The sequence below is a fragment of the Molothrus aeneus genome, chromosome 3 (assembly GCF_037042795.1).
Source record: "Molothrus aeneus isolate 106 chromosome 3, BPBGC_Maene_1.0, whole genome shotgun sequence".
In the NCBI taxonomy this organism is placed as follows: domain Eukaryota; kingdom Metazoa; phylum Chordata; class Aves; order Passeriformes; family Icteridae; genus Molothrus; species Molothrus aeneus.
In genome coordinates, this window is record NC_089648.1 from 7,425,591 (window position 1) to 7,442,965 (window position 17,375).

At 44.3% G+C, this 17,375-nt stretch overlaps 1 protein-coding gene across 2 annotated transcripts in view; it reads right to left on the reverse strand.

Moving 5' to 3' along the window:
- Window positions 1-16,450, reverse strand: part of STUM (stum, mechanosensory transduction mediator homolog) — a 48,735-nt gene extending 32,285 nt beyond the window's left edge. For both annotated transcript variants that reach the window (XM_066546201.1, XM_066546202.1), the window contains exon 1: window positions 16,210-16,450. In XM_066546201.1, the coding sequence (XP_066402298.1) occupies window positions 16,210-16,399 (190 nt within the window). In that variant the 5' untranslated portion in view covers window positions 16,400-16,450. The remainder of the gene's footprint in view (window positions 1-16,209) is intronic.
- Window positions 16,451-17,375: the final 925 nt, after the last annotated feature.

The window sequence follows — 17,375 nt, forward strand, 5'->3', positions numbered from 1 at the left end:
GTAATTACACATGGCAATGTTCCCTTCCTTCTGTTGAAGAATAGAAGGAAGGCAGAGAAACTAGAGCATGGACCTTTGAAAACACTTTGGCACCAAATTCCTACTGAAATCAAGGAGTTCCAGGCTAAATCATGCCTCAGGCCATAGTGAAAGAGCCTTCAGGTTGCTCAATCAAAATCTTGCTTCCTAGTTAAGCCTTGCTGCCCTCCATGGGTTTTGGCTATAATGAAATATATGGATTAGGATTACAAATATGGACCAGAAAATAAGTGTTACAGGACTTAAAGAATGTTCATCTGAAATCTTTCCCATCCTGTCATATTTCTTCCTGCTTTAGCAATGCTAATGACATCTCATAAGGATTTTTATGACTTGAGGAGAGCAGAACTGATCCAATAGTGTCCTGTCAGGTGTTTATGCTGTGCAGCTCTATTAGAACTTCATAGGCTGAAGAGGAACAGTGGCCATGCAATCAGTCTCTTAGGATAGGCAATAAACCTGTATCAGAGTCAACAGAAGGGAGCCCTTATCTCTGTCACAGCAGGTTCAGTGCAAAGTCCTTCCAGAGCTGTCCTAAACTTAAACTTGGCTTTAACCTTGGCTTTGCACTGAGTTTTTGGTAGATGGTTTTCTCTGCTTTTTCTTGATGTGAGGTGCTGTCATCTCCAGCCAAGATCAAGGGACAAAACACTGTTTGTAGAATTGCCACAATCAAGTATCTGATGGATATGTCAGTGTCCCAGGAGTCAGAAGAGTGAGAAGGGAAACGTTTCTACATCAGTCATCCCACCCAGGGATTAGAGCCAGGCACCATCCTGGCTGGCTGGGCTGATGTGAGGAGAGGCAGTAGCAATTCTCAAGAGTCCCCTGGGATCACCTGAGAGCCCCACTGGTAAAGTGAGCAGCTCTCAATGCTACTGATACAGAGCATGCAAGGACCTCTCTCATGTTTTCCATCCCTTAGATAATGCATGAAGGAAAGAAACACTGTGAGCACCCAGCACATTCCCCAAGGAAGGGATCTAAACATCACCATGAGCAGTGCTGAGAGAACACATGCTCAAGGTGTTCCAGGGTCAGCAAAGCCTTGCTCAGGATTTGCAGGCTGGGCTAAGGAGGAATGCCAAGGAGAGCAGTGTGGTATTTTCTGAGACCCCCATCATTGGAAGGAAAGAATGATGAATCTGACTCCATGTTCTCAGAAGGCAAATTTATTATTTTATGATCTATATTATATTAAAGAATGCTATGCTAAAACTATACTAAAGAATACAGAAAGGATACTTACAGAAGGCTAAAAGATACTAAATGCTAAACTAAAGACTCGTTCCAGAGTCCAACACAGCTTGGACCCAATTGGCCAATAAGTCAAAACAATTCACAGCAGAAACCAATGAAACAATCACCTGTTGGTAAACAATGTCCAAACCACATTCCAAAGCAGCAAAACCCAGGAGAAGCAAATCAGATAATTAGTTTTCATTTTTCTCTGAGGCCTCTCAGCTTCCCAGGAGAAGAATCCTGGCTAAGGGATTTTTCCAGAAAATATGATGGTGACAGAGCAGGACAGAAACTGGTGATGTGCTGTGGTGAGCTGCCCATGGCTGGCTGCCACACACCCACCCAGCCACTCTCTCACTCCCCTTCCCTTCCAAAGGGCAGAGGGGGAAAATAAGACTAAAAAAGTTTGTGGGTCAAGATAAAGGACAGCAGGATCACTCAGCAATTATTGTCAAAGGTGAAACAGACTGCACTTGGGGAAAACCAATTTATTGCCAATTAAAGTTTGGATAGTGAGAAACAAAACATGACCCTTGTCCCTTAATTTTCTCTCCGCTCCCAGGTAGAGTTCTTCTTCACCTTTCACTTCACTCTTTCATTCCTGATTTCTCTTCCTCTGCCCCACTCTGAACAGTGCAGGATGGATGGGGGAGTGACTGGGAGGATTTGTGGTCAGTTCATAAAGTTCCTCTCTGCCACTCTTCCCTTTTGATGCTTTCCCCCTGTTCTGGTTCAGCCAGTTGTTCCACAATTGGGGGAAATTGTGCCCTAGCACAAACTTTGGGGGAAATCTGCCCCAGCAGGAGCTCTCCACAAGCTCCATTCCTGCCAGGAGTTCCTGTTCCAGCATGGATTCTCCATGCACATCTCTCTGGGATGTTCTCACAGATGTATCCCCCTCCCTCTCAATATGACACACTTTGGGAAAGAGCTGCCAACGAGCTGCACTCTGTCATGATGGAAATTAGAGAAATTGCAGGGGTTTGTGTTGAGCGCTCATAAGAAAGAGAGAAAGTCTGAGTTTCAAAAATGCAGCAATTCCATGAGACACAGCAGATGTGTATGCATTAGGAGACAGCATTGAGGTCAGAACTACTTCAGTTCTTGTGAGGATGAGATGAGATCCAGAAAGATGTGTGGGCAATGCCTGAAGTGTTTTGAAACTATTGAAGCAAATGCCTGATTTTGCAAACCAGATAATGGGTAGCTTTCATCTGACCTAACTTCTGATATCTGCAAGGGAGGTGTCTTGATCTGAGCCACTTACCCTCTGGAGGCAAATAAATAAATAAATAAAAAGAGATGGAGGCCCCCAGAGGGTGTGATTGACTTAACCTAGTTTAAGGAGATGAGTCACATGCTGGTAGTGCCTCATTCCTCCTCTCACTTTATCAAGGCAACCAGCTCAGGTAGGTGCACAGGTTACATGAACCCCATCTCATCTGCCCAATAAATACCTTTGCCATTAATCTGTTTTGATTAAATTTTACTAATAAAAATTCTCCTGCTCTGGTGTATCAGCCAGCTTATCAGCACCTTTGGGAGGAGCTCTTCCTACAGGCCAGTAGGATTTTACTCTGTGCACTACAGATCTTCCTCTGAAACTGCTGGTGCTGACAGAGTGAGGCACAACAGGGCCAGGAGTTTGTTCTGCAGGACTCCTGTGCCCTCAGTGCAGAAAACAGCCCTGTTACTATGGCTACAGGAGGATGGCAGAACCTAAACTCTGCTTTATGGTAATACCAATGCACCTATTTTTAAATAATATTTTTACTGCTCATCCCTGTTGATGAAGAGAAGTAAAGAGGAGTTCTTTGTTCTGATCATTACAGTTTATCAAAATGACCTTGTTGCTGCCTGAAGGCTTTGCAATGCTGATGAAATGCTCTTGCAACAGCAGGAAGACATCTAAATTTGATGTTTCTAGCTCTTTTCATATTGCTTTTCTTCTGGAGGGTATCTTTTTCCAACATGACAGTGTTTGCAGGGCTCAGATGAGCCCTGTTGCTAAGAAACAAGTCCCAACTGTGCCTTTAAAACTCTGTCTTTAAACATACAACTCAAGAAAATGTTTTTCTTTTCATTACACTGTATTGTGTGTTTTTATTAGGACTTCTTTTAACTTGGATCTGACTCTTGAGGTTACATTCCTATCACACCATCTTCTGGAAGAGGACCTTTTCTTTTTCCATTGTCTGTACAGTGCCATGGTCACCTACATAGTTGCATAAATAATATATTTTAAAATAGTATCATTTAAAGGATCACAGTAAGGCCCCATTTTGTGCACAATTGTGGAAGGAATACAGAGCCTACTTACTGCAAATATTGGTTAATACTAAACTACAAAGCACAGTATAAATCAGTGCTCTTGCAAGAGCACTTGTGCTCATCTGTGCTTGCCTGGCTTTGGATTTTGTTGTGGGTTTTCTTTTGCCATATACTGACTAAAACAGGCTGAAGCTCCTCGTGTGTGTGCAAGAGAGTTTGTGGCTCTCACAGGCATAAAGCAGATCATAGAAACATGGGAGGGAGTAACCAGCACATCCAAACTAAAAACTGCTTTGTCCACCCTGCCTATTCACTGTGCTTTCATTATTGCATGTCACAGACAACACACCTCTCTTCTCAATGAACACCAAGTCCAAGAGTGATGGAAGTAGTTCATTAATAACAGTTTTCCTGGAAGAGATTAATGGAACTAAAGTGTGGCTGCACTATTTGAGGTGCTGAATTGCAAGAAATCTGTGTAGATTCTCTCAGCAATTTTGCCACCAATTTCCTGGACAATCTGGATATTTGCCCTGAATTCAACACTCAGATTACAGATAGTATTAAGTGTATGAAATACACTTTTCCTTCATATCATAACATTCCCTTCTGGATCATTATAGGGCTTGAGTGTAGTCTACACCTCACAGTGCTGCTGAAATAATGATGCTGTGTGTATGTGGCACTTGTTGTTTAGGGCTGGCTGTGATGGGTTAATGATTGGACTTGATGAACTTAAAGGTCTTTTTCAGCCTAAATGATACTATGATTTTGTGAAAACACTGCTTGACTAGCTGCTTGGCACTTCTCACACCAGTAAATTGTGAACGTCTCAGGAAAGACTTAAATCACAGTCACTGGAGTAAGCTAGGTATCATTTAGGTATCATTCCTCTTACAAAATGTACTGAAGAACATTTACTAGTGTGTGATGGATTGTCATAAATATTTAAAACAAACCCACATTTGTAAGGGAGAAAGCACATTAAGTTTTATGATGCAGCATGAACCAGATTTTTAGCTTTGGCTGCTGGCTAATTTGGGAAATACAATTCTTAGTGAGTGTCCAGCTTGGTACTGCAACTTGGGAAGAGTCTTCCCTGGCTGAAAGGGCAAAGAGCTCAGCTCTGCAATGCTTCTTTACAGTAAATAATACTTATTCCCAGGAGCAACCTCATGAACAACTTCTAGCTCAATGTTACTCGAGCCAAAGAGGTGAGCAGAGGTGAGACAAAATAGTTCTAAGGCTCAACACCACGTTGCTCTGTAAATTGTGGGTTCTCAGTTCTGACAAAGGAGCTGAGCTTGCAGTGGGAACATTTAGTACCTGTTCTGCACTGGTTCATGGTGTTCCAAGCAGTGTGACCTGGAATCTGCAGAGCACCTGGGGAGGGGACACCCTCCCTGTGCAGTTCTGCCTGGGCACCAAATGAATAAACGAGCACTGAAAGAACATCTGGGGGATTGAAAGCACTGATATGAGACCAGAACACAGACACACATGTATTGCAGCAAAAATAACATGGTTTAGTTAATACACAGAACAGAAATCTTTTATTCTTTGTGTTGGTACAGCTAAGGGTGGACTATTATAATTTAATCACCACAGCCTCAGGAGAAGAAGGGCTCCCTGTGTAATTACTGAGCAAGAGTGGTTCCCAGGAACATATGCTCAGTCTAAAATCCATCCCCAGCTCCACCACAGGCTTCTTCTAAGTGTCAGCTGCACACAGCACAAGGAGACAGATCCTACTTTCAGCTGCACTGCCTTGAATTTCCCATCCAGAGTGGAAATGCTGAGGCTTAGCTTGGGTGGAAATGAGCTCTCGCTCATTGTTGTGTTATTTGGGTTGGGATGGGCTGGTCATTTATTTGGGTCAGAATGGGCTGGCTGAGCCCAGAGTGCCCCCATGCTGCTCTCCACACCCCTGGCTTGGTTCAAGCTCTGCCCTGGGTGTGTGCAGCTGTCCCCAGCTCTGCAGTGGGGGCGGAAAGACACACGGATGCTCTGTGGGATGTGCCATGGAAGGGGTCGGCTCTCCAGGCACTCAAATCTGCTCCCCACGTTTTCTTTCTGACCAAGAAAACAAGAACCAAGCTAGATCACCTCAGGGAGTCGGCTCCAAAGGGGCGTCAGGACACCACTTCCACATTGTTTCTGTGGGATGTGTGGGGGACTGAGTGAAATGAGTACTCAGATGCAAGTCAGTGTATAAGATTACATTCTGACTTGTAAAAGAGAAAACAAGAGATGGTTTTTACACTCTCAACTGACTATGATTGTAGTCCCTGTGCTCTTTTTGCTATTTCACATGAGACAAGAAACCAGCTTTTTTCATGTAAAACCATGCTCCCTGCAGCCACAGTGAAATTTCCCACCAGCTTTCTGCAGCCACAATGAAATTTCAGTAGGAGGGGAAAAAAATCCCGTGATGCTGAGTCTAAAATATTGTTTTTAAAAAAGTTTAGTTCTTGTTCTGTAAAAAACTCGCTAAGCCTTCCCTGGCATTGATCAGCTTGTTGGATGCAGAGCCAAAGCAGAAAGACATGCAGCAGAAAAAGCATTATCAGATTTGCACTACAGACAGGAAGATTTGGCAATGCTTTGACAATTAAATAGATCAAGAGAGGTAATTTAATGGCCCAATCCAGAGAATCCACACTCATCCAATTGGCTAACTACACTGGGAAAAACATTCCAAATCTTTCAGTGGATTACTGAGTAACTCATCTGCTGCGAATGAGTTTTGAAAGGGGTCTGATTTGTTGCAATAATTTCAAAAAGACAGAAGGAGAACATGGGGAAATCATGCTGATCTCTCAGCCAGGGAGGGATTTTCCTCTGCCTACACCTCACAAAAGTCTGAAATGATGACCACTCCTTTCTCACCATCCTAAATCCTCTGGGAACCCCTTCCACTAAGACAGCAATTCCAGAGTGTGTTGCAGGGCAATGAGAGCTGTGTGTCCTTACAGCTGCTTTGTGTGTGTAGATCCACAAAGGTCCAGCTATACTTTTAGCCAGAATTAAGTCTTCACATTCTTGGAACCAATTTTCAGTGGAAACTTGAAGTTTCCTCACTCCAAAAAAGTGTTCACAAGAAGATACGAAAAAAATTTTCTAATTTACAGGGAATATAAATACATATAACTTGATCCTTGATATTTTAACTTGATAAATATATGCTTGATATTTTTGATATTTTTTAATGACCTGATATGTTTTCTTACTATAATGAACTTGTCCTGACCACTCTCAGTGAGAGGTCTGACTCTGTGGGCCTCTGTGCATTGTAATTTCTGTGGTGCCAAGTTGCCATCTCCTTTCCCCACACAGCACAGCAAACACACTGTTGGACAGTCACATCCAAAATATCATGTTTATGGAAATCAAATTGTCATGGCAACAGAAGAGGTCTTGCAAGTATTTTAAAAATAGCAGATTAACAAAACCAATTTATGAAGTCTAAAATCCATTCTTTCATGAATGCTCTTAAAGAGATACAACAAATGGGTTTCTGCCTGCAGGAGACTCCTTTAATGCCATGATCTCATTTCACCATAGTGCCATATGTAGTAGATATGCATGCAAATAAATACAAATTTTAAACTTAAAGCAGCAAAGCTATTTTTGATGGACAGTGTCCTACTAATGTGATCATTTCGCTTATTTCAGGTAAAATATTTTCACAAAAACATCATGATTCATACTTTGTGAAATTACTGAATTTTTTAACATAATGAACTTGTGGCACATTATAATCTATTTCTTAGTCTACAAAACAGTAAAAATGTACAAACACTTTTTTAAAGCAGCAGTCTTATTTGGTCCAATTGAATTTTTTCCCCAACACAATCATGACATTAATTTGACCATTTAGCTCTTTTTTTTGCATTCTTTACAAACTTGTTTGTGTTTTAACTGAAACAAAATGATTACCCCCAATTTCAAAGCATTTTAAAGTTTTGTGTGGATATTCACCAATGCTTGTGGCCAGCTGAGAGTTCAGCACAGACAAACAACAGCCTGGTGAGAGGCTGGATGATGATCTAATGATCTGTCATGTTTAAATTCACATTCCCAAAGATGCCCTTGGTCCCCTGCACAATTCCTTGTACAAGCATTACACATATATTATAAGCATTATTTCTGAAGTTGGAAATGTAGTACAGGATGAACCCCTGCAGACAATGTGATTATGCTTCCAAGAGTTCCTCTATTGATTGTAGTCATCATTTCCTCTAACAAGATTTGACCATGATCCACTCCAGGCATATCCTTTGGGCATGTTTATATTGGGATTTTTAATTTGAGTTGGTCTATTGCCCATCAGTTTTCATCAGCTACCTAATTTATATTTAAGGATTTATATTTCATGATGCTGTGCTCAAAGACATGGATGTCCATGGTTTTGTCTAATATGGCAGAACTGTAAATTAGTTAGTAATGTATCCTCTTTTTAAAATTTAAAAGCTCAGTAATATTGCCATTTTCCAGTGCTGAAAAATCATGACTCAGATTCTCCAAAACTGAGAATTGAAAAAAAAAGGCAATTCATTCTTTCTTCCCACAATCTCCTTTTTTTTTTTTTTTTCTTTTGAGACAGGATCATTATCTTCAAATCCTGCTTCACAGCCATAAGAATTACATTTTTTTCTTTTCCTGAAAGCAAAGATTCTCATCTAATCAAGAGCCTCAGGGGAATAGGTTCGAAGGAAACACCAAATATTGTGTGAGTCAGGGTTGCATTGCTGGGCCTTTAGAGGAGCTGTCAAGTAGTTAGAGAGAAATTGTTTGGTCTGTAACTCCTTTGGAATGGAAACACTGAGTTTGAACTGCCTTTATTACAAGGTCTGCATTGCTGAAGGAAAGAGGGTTGAGAGCAGCTTCTAAGTGGTGAGATGGAGAGAGAACAAACTGTGGAAATGAGTTTTTTAAATCAAATATTTGAGTTCCATTTATTTTTTACATGACTCTCCACAGAATGAAGTTTATAATATCAGAAATCAACAAATGAAATATAACTAGATAGAATGGCATGTGATTTTTTTTCTCAAGTTCTTACAGTATTTTCACTTTGGGCTTCACTAGATAACATAAATGCTCAAAATCCCTGGGAAGTGGAATAGGGATTAACTTCTTCCCTTAATGAAAAAAAACTCCTTATCTTCAGCAGAACCAGGAAAACTCAGGTTTCACCTTCCTGTAGTCTCTAAAGCAAGGTCAATGACACAAACTTTTCTTTTTTGTGTGAGGCTAGGCCCTAAGCCTGTCAGTGTTTAAAAGCCATTTGGACAATGGCCTTAATAATATTAATATTAATATTAATATTAATATTAATATTAATATTAATATTAATATTAATATTAATATTAATATTAATATTAATATTGATGTTAATGTTAATCAGCCCTGACCTGGGCAGGCAGCTGGACAAGGTGATAATTGCTATTAATAACATCAATAACAATTATTAATGATGATTATTTCATTCCAAATGAAATAATCTATTCTGTTTTGTCTTTGCACAGCTGTCTTTGCAGCATCTTTGCACAGTGCCACAACCAAGTTTGTGCTCATCCACTGTGGGGCTGCCACTGTGTCACTTCAAATCTCTGCAATGAAGACAAGTCCTAAGACAGGAGAAAGGATGTCATATGTCAGACTGACTTTATCTCATTACAAACCTTAGGACAATCTTAGAATTCCTTTGCCATCCAATCACTGTTTCTCCAGAAAATTCAAAACTGGGCAAAGGTTCTAAAATTTGCTTTTGTGCCAGACACTGCAGGTATATTTGTGTTCAGGCTCCTGCACACAGTTTCATGGGTAGGGAAGAGCCTGAAGAACCTGGTTTCTGCTTCCTGCTCCTCTCCTTGTGATCCTGAACAGTTCAGAAGCTCTCAAAGTTCTTTTCATGGTGGAGAGATTAAATGGCAGGGAGCTGCTGCAGGCAATGGTGCTTTATCAGGCTTTGTAAATCTCTCCAACATCCACTGTTTCAGAGCAGGAGGAAATTCACTTCCTTCCTGCTACCCAGACTGGGAAAAATTCACCTATCAAAAGCACTCTCCTCATCCAAGTTACTTTAATCTTCAAATCCTTTCACTCATTTTCTCCCTTGCTGCAAGAAGTTTCAGTTCTTTTGCCTTTTCACTGAACCTCTGCACATGTACTTTTCTCCTCTGCACTTGATTCTCTGTTTCTCTCTGCATCATACCCTTTGTTTGGAACAGCCTTGAATCCACCTTAAAATTCAGCTGTTTTACTTGGCCATTTAACAGCTCTTCTCAGCTGTCTGCTCCCACCTTCACTCTTAATCTTCAAGTACATCTGTCCAAACTGCATTAAATGACAAACAAGATTACAATATGCTGAGCAAACCCTGCCTCCTTCCTTATGTGTTCATTAAGAAATTAATATCTCCACTGAGCTGCTTCAACAAAAACCACTGAACAAAAACGTCCCTGGCCATTTCTTTTGTCTTCTATTTTGGTGGAAACAGAAGGCACGAGGGAGGCAGAGAAACTTGTTTGCATTTTAGCTGGTCTGGCACGGACACCAATTCCAAGGCTGCAGCACTGGGTGAGTGCACAGCTTGACAGCAAAATGAACCAAAAAGTCATTTTGAATGCAAGTGCAGCTCAACAGCTGACTTCTACCAACTGTGGCAAGGGAAGAGCAAAAACTAACCAAAGGACAGAAACAATTCTAAATATTTGGAGTGTGACTTGAGGCTGTGGGCATGAACAAGGCGCTGCAGCTTTCTGCTTAAAATACAGCAAAGTGTGCTGTTCAACACTGGATTAAACTGAATGGTCACATCAGGTCCTTCAGCAGATAAAATACCTTTTTTCCCTTTTTTTCTGATCAGTTACACTAGGTGGAGCTGTCTCAACCAAGCAGCTACAAAGTTGAAACACTTTGGCATTTCTTCAGATCACTAATTACCTGTGAACCTCTCTGAGGTTTCCAGGATTGATTGTCATTCTAAGTGGTCCAGACACTTCATGGAACAAAAATATTCCAGACTATCCAGTGGTGGTAAGATTGTGGAATGACTGTTCAACACCATCTGCCAGGTAAGTTATATGATACTATTATATTTCTCACTTAAACCTCTGTAGTAAAAATAAAAGAAAATAAAAGAGGAATTTAATGGCCTTCTACATACAGAAAAGAACAAAGACCTGCAGGTGCAGAAACCTCAGATTCAGCTGTTTTTGTGCTGAATTTTACCACACTGTGAGGATAATCTACAGCTGATACCACTGGTACCAGTAATGGAGCAGTAAAACCTGGGTGCACACATTTTATTGCAGGTCTCATTTCCCACCTTGCACAAGCACAAATCACCATAAAGAACTTCTTGACCATTTCAGTGCAAAATACAAAACCTGACAGAGTGAATTCTACTGGCAATAGGTTTGCTTTGTTTAATTATGCTCCCATGAACAAACAGCTTGTTTGTGCACACTACCAGCATCTCAGGCTGAAAGGCAATGTTAGCTAAAAAACTGCAGCACTAAAGTTCACAAGCACAAATTCACACAAACACTCGAGAAAATCTTTGTTTTCCACAAATGAGCTTGTAAATCACACAGATACTTTGGTTTGTATGTTTAAAAGAAAACGAAAATTAAAAGGATCATAAATACCAAAGGGAGTTTGAGATTTTATATGTCTGAAATCCCCAAATTTCTTTATTGCACTGTTTGCTCTACCATGGATAAGAAAATGTGGTTTTTCCTTGAAATTCTTTCTTTCAATAATGAAGGCAATGGATGTTTGCTTGAGGCATCTATTTACCATTCCAACCACAAAAATAAAATGAGTACTGGTAATTTTATGCAGAACTTATCCCATCGCCTTTCTCGAGTGTTGTGTTTTGTACTTCTATTCAGCTCTTTGGAGAGCTCATTCTGCTCAGGAGAGCCTTGGTCTCTGATGAGAAGATGCTTGGCTTCTGTGAATCCAATGGCAAAGCCACATTCCCACAGCTGAAGGTGCAGTGCTTGAACTTTATCAGGAGCGAATAAACAGATGGCAGAAGACTCGTGATATGGAGCTGACACACCCAGGAACAGGAGAGCTGCACTGTGGAGCCCTGGAAGCAAAAAGCTGAGTGGGCTGGGAATCACCCCTTCTTTCTGTAGCTGCTGTGAGAGGCTGGCACTCCTGAACTCCTCCACGGGCTACTTCATGGAACATGAGTGGCTGCTCTCCTATCCTGCACCAACATCATTTTATGCTGCGTATTTCAATTACTCCCTGCATAAAAATAGTTATTCACATATCACACAGGCTGGGATCCAAAAGTCCACCCCCTTCCTGACAGGAGGGATTAATCTTGGAGAATACCTCAGACTTTCAGATCGTTTCCCTCATTTCTCACATTTTCCTCAAGTTCCCCCCCTTCGTTTACCCCCTCCCACACACGTGATGTCGAGAGAAGGAAGAGCAGAGAGGAAGGAGGGCAAGATTCCCATGGATCAGCTCTGGGAATGATGACAAGGAGCCAGATCTCCTCCCACGCTGACTGGCACACTCAGCTCCAGGAGAACACAGTCTGCCAGCTAAAGGGCACGGCCAGCCCTTCTCCCATCTGCGGGATGGCGCGGACGGGCTGCAGGGACACAGCGCCCAATCCTGTGGGAATGGCACCACTGGGCACCCTCAGCTCTGCTGACAGCTGCATCTCCCATCCTCCAGAGCTCATCACTGCATGCTTTGATGCCTCAGAGCCTGCTCCAGAAATCCAAACCAGAGCAGAGGTTGCAATGCCTGTGGCAGGGCTGCAGTCAAGGCACAATGGCTTTTGCCACAGCACCTGCTGACTCCTCCCTCTTCTCCCTACCCACTCTTTTTATGAGCCTGAGCTTGGGACACCTTCATTGCAGCTCAGCCCTACAGCCCTGTTAGGCACAGATGAGAAAGACTGCACTATGGGCCATGGGAAACTGATCCAGAACATTCCCTGTGGCATTCACGTTCTCTGAAAAAAATCCCTTCACCCAGGATTTTTCTCCTGGGAAGCTGAAAAGCCTCAGAGAAAAGGAAAACAATTCTTATCTCATTGGCTTCTCCTGTGTTGTGCTCACATGTGGAATGTGTTTGGAGATTGTTTACCCACAGGTGATTGTTTCATTGGATTCTGGTGTGAGTTCTTTTGACTCTTTGGCCAATTGGGGCCAAGCTGTGTCAGGACTCTGGAAAGAGTCACGAGTTTTCATTATTATCTTTTTAGCATTCAGTAAGTATCTTTTCTGTATTCTTTAGTATAGTTTAGTATAGTATTCTTTAGTATAATATAGTATCATAAAATAATAAATTAACCTTCTGAGAACATAGAGTCCTCCTCATCATTCCTGCCTTCATTGGGGCTTCCCTACAAATACAATAGGAAAGTGATCCAGAACATTTCTAAGTGGCACATCAAAGCGACTGGAAGGAATGTGTGATTTCAAGGCTATTCAGCAAGATGGATTACAAGTAGATGGGCTAATCAAGATTTTTTACACTGTATTTGGTCTGAATTTTAATTTTTGGCAAGAGAAAAGTCAACATATCCCGTATGTATGAAAAAATTCCTATGAACAACATCTTTTGTAGCATGTGTGGAATGAGTAGTTCAAACCCAGTTTACAATGCACCTTAAAACCTGCAGTTCTGGGTTATTACATAAAACTCTGAAAAGTAACCAAGTGAAGATAATAAACTGACTGTAAACAAAGAGAAAGTGTTACTTCTAGTGTCCAAATAGAGTAGTACTGCAAAACATAAATAGCACAAAGGAAAAATAAAACAGATATTTAAAATTTTCCGATGTCACCGTCAAAGGTGACTTGCATAACAGAGGAAAGATAATTTAACTTAGAAAAAAGAGGCTTTCAGATGGTGAGAGACTGCCCAAAGATTTGGAAGCCTGCATCAGAGTACAATTTCTATTTGGATATCACTACTCTGAGGCACGGGGCACTAATGAAAACCTCAAATGCACCAGTCTCCAAGCAGTGGAAATCTTGATTTATTCAATGTTGCCCATTTTCTTGTCTACTCTGGTGGTCTCTGACCCTTCTTTGCAATTGCACTGCAGAGTCTACACTCAAATGACAACTACATGCAATAAGATGAGAGATGAATTTAGGGACTGAGAAATAGAGGACTTCCATTAACACCTAAACACAGTCACACTCTCCAGCTAAGCAGGAAGAAATACACTTGGCGAGCCTGTGAAACATCACTTTAACATGTTATAAATCTGGACTACAAGAACTGATGGGAATTTTGCCATTTACTTTGCAGGGAACAGGCTGCCATCCTTGATGTGAACACTTCACACCATTGCAAATCTTATCTGTTTTACAATCGTTGCTCAGCTCGTTGAGATGGCTGAAGCACAACAATGACAGAAAATCTCTTTTTACCTTGAACATTCCTGTCAGTAGATTCGTGATCCTCCTGTTTCCCCTCCTGTGTGGGCTATGTGATACATGACAGGATTTGGCTGAGATTGTAAATAGCTGTATTCTAGTCAGGTGTGTCATCTCAGACTGAGTTTTCTGTCAAAATGCACGTGGTATTAGCAGCTTCATTAACAGAATGGTTAATTTATGTACAAACGAAATGCCATGCTTTGCATACTGAGCTTGGGATGCATCTCCAAAACACTGCATTTCACCATGCTGTGGGGATGCCACAGGGAAGGATTCCTTTTCATCTGTAGCTTGTTTGGTTTGCTACTTTTGCAACAGAGTACCAGGAGAAACAGCAGCACAGCCGGCCAGACCGTACCGCTGAAATCACTGCAGCAAAGGGCAAACAAATTTTAAAAAACCCCCACCAAAAAGGAGGAGTTTTTTTTAAAAAAAACCCAAATAGAATTAAAAATAAAATTAAAAACCATTTCGTGCTGGTCCAGCCTGTCAGTGGTTACATAACCAACACAGCTGCACAGTCCAGATTCAACTCCAAAGCTTTTAACTAGCATGGACTGTGAGCCCTGAACACTCACCTCCAGGAAGGGAGGGCTATCTGCTCCCCTTCCTTCCTAGACACCTCCTGCATGAAGGAAGGCACAACTCTGGCTACCCCCAGCAGCATCCAGAGGAGAACTCCAGCAGAGAACCACACTTCAAGCCAATTTCAACATAAGGATGTCTCATGGGAATCTGTCCTTCTGGGATGAAGGACAGAGGGTTTTCTAGTGTGCTTTGTGAAGTGTCAGATAATTTGGATAAGGAAAAAGGGGTGGTTAAGTCAGGCTTTTTTTTCTGTATGTCCACAGTGAAGATGTGGTGTCTTCAATGCCAGCAGAAAACAACACTCGCTTTGAAAACTCGGGTTTTGAACTTGTCTCTCCAAAGTGGGAAACTGAGCCCCAGGAAACCTAAAGCCCCATGAGAGAACTCAGCTCCAGAGATTGTCTTTGATTCATCACTCAAGGTTCTTCAGGTGGCTGCACACAAGGGCTGTGCAAACAACGCACCTGAGTGCACTGGATTGCATCTGGAAGCACACACACCTTCCACAAGTCCTTCCACAGGAAAACTCAGAGGTGTTGCAAAAGGTGCAAGTTTTCCTCTGGAATACATCCACAGGTTTCAGAGCAAGCACGCTGGAATAGCAATGGCTTCTACATGTGGCACACACTATCCCACCCACACATGGGTAGTACTTTAATCAGAACTTTAAGAGTTTCAGATTTGTTAAAGAATGAAGCCACCTGAAGCACATGAAGCAATTAAAGGCAGGCAGTAGCTCTTTAAAAGCAGGGCTAGGTGAAGGATACCCCTGTATCATAAGGAAGGCTTCTGTGGTGGCCACAGTAGCAGAAATAACAGCCAGAAATGGACCATGAGAGACCTGAGGTATGGGTTAATGAGTCATGGATTATTTGGTTTGGTTTTGATTTTTTTATTATTGTGGTTATTTTGCTTTCAGCTGGAATGTTTGTGTTTAGCCTTGTGTTCCAGGGGCTTTTGTAGTGTTCAAACTCTAAGCTCCTCTTGCAACAAGCAATTCCTAATTCGAGCGTAGGAAAAGGAAATACAGAAAGGATGCAGCCACATCTTGGGGACCTGAGCACACCAGAGACTTTACGCTGAGGAACTGTGAATCTCCAGCTCCTCTGGACAATGGTTCTAACATTTTCTAGGGCTCTCCTTAGAAAACCCGGCACGGGGGGCTCCGAAAGCTCATCTCTAGCTAGCGAGCGATGTGGCCACCGTGAGCTTTGGTCCTCCGACCACAATCCCAGTTCGCGAGAGCCCAAGCGGCTGCATCCCTTCGGCACCGCCCGGCGGGCGCGGGGGATGTGTCCGGTCTGTCCCGGGGCCGGGGACCGCCGGGGACCCCGGGCTGCCCCAGCCCTGCTCGCCCCGAGGGAAACGCGATTTGCCCGCTGGGGATCCCTGGGGACCCCGCAGGGCGCTGCCCCGGCCCCCGACGCGAAACTTGGCGCAGGGGCTCCTGCCTCCCTCCCTCCCTCCCTCCGTCCCTCCATCCCTCCCGCGGTGCCGTCGGGAAAAGGGAAAGTTGCGGCCGCGGGCACCTCCGGCAGCCCGAGCGGCCCCGCCGGGGCGAAGCAGCCGCAGGTGGGCAGAGAGAGACCCCGAGCCCGGCCGTCCTCCCTCGGTGCCTCCAGCACATCCTTACCCAGCCCCGGCACGAAGGTGTTGAGGAAGAGGCAGATGACGGCCACGGGGAAGGGCATGTAGGGGATGGCGGCGCGCAGGGGGCCCTTCTTCTCCCGGACCTGCACCACCACGCCGCTGGACGGGGCCGTTCCGCCCCGGCCGGGCTCGGCGGCCGCCGCGCTCTCGCCGTCCTTGGGCGAGGGCTCCATGGCCGGCGCGGCCGTGCCCCGATGGGATCGCAGCTCCCGCCGCCGAGCGCGCTCCCGCCGCCAGGCGCGGCCCCGCCGGGCGCGCCCCCCGCGCCGACCCCTCCCCGCCCTCCGCCCGCCCCTCGCGGCGCCGCATCCCGCTCGCATCCCGCCGTATCCCGGTTTATTCCTTATGGCCCCTCGGCAGCCGCGCCGCTGCTGGAGCGCTTCCCTGCATCCCGCCTTACCCCGAGCCCCTCGGCAGCCGCTTCCCTGCATCCCACCTCATCCCGAGCCCCTCGGTAGCTGCTGCCCGGAGCGCTTCCCTGCATCCCGCCCTCATCCCGGTTTATCCCGAGCCCCTCGGCAGCCGCTGCCCGGAGCGCTTCCCTGCATCCCACCCGCATCCCGGTATATGCCGGGCCCCTGGGCAGCCGCTGCCCGTAGTGTTTCCCTGCATCCCGCCCTCATCCCGGTTTATCCCGAGCCCGTCGGCAGTCGTTTCCCTGGATCCCGGCTTATCCCGAGCCCCTGGGCAGCCCTGGATCCCGGAGCTCTTCCCCAGCCCGGCTCGGAGCCGTGCGCCCCTCGCCCCGTCCCGCCTGGGCAGCCAGAGAGGGGCGAGGCGCTGTCCCGTTCTTTCCCCGGAACAGGGAGAGAACTCCATACGAGGGAGCGCAGGAGCGGTGGAAGAGCATACCCTGTGCGCCCTTAAAAAGAGAAGGTGTAAGAAAAGGTGTAAATTAAACCCACACGCGTGTAGCGTTTGAAAATCGCTGCGGTGAGGAGGAAGAGGGAGGGGAGCCACGGGAATTGGAAGGCAAAGAAAAACTGTGGCCCCGGAGAGCTAATGGCAGCTTGGTGTGGAAATGTGGCTTCATTCCTCGGAGCCAAGAGACAAAACACGGCTTTGTAGGGCTGGTGATTATTGTGCAGCACAGAATTGAGTGGGTGAAATGGGAGCAAAACTTGAGCGTGTCTAGGTTAATAAAAACCC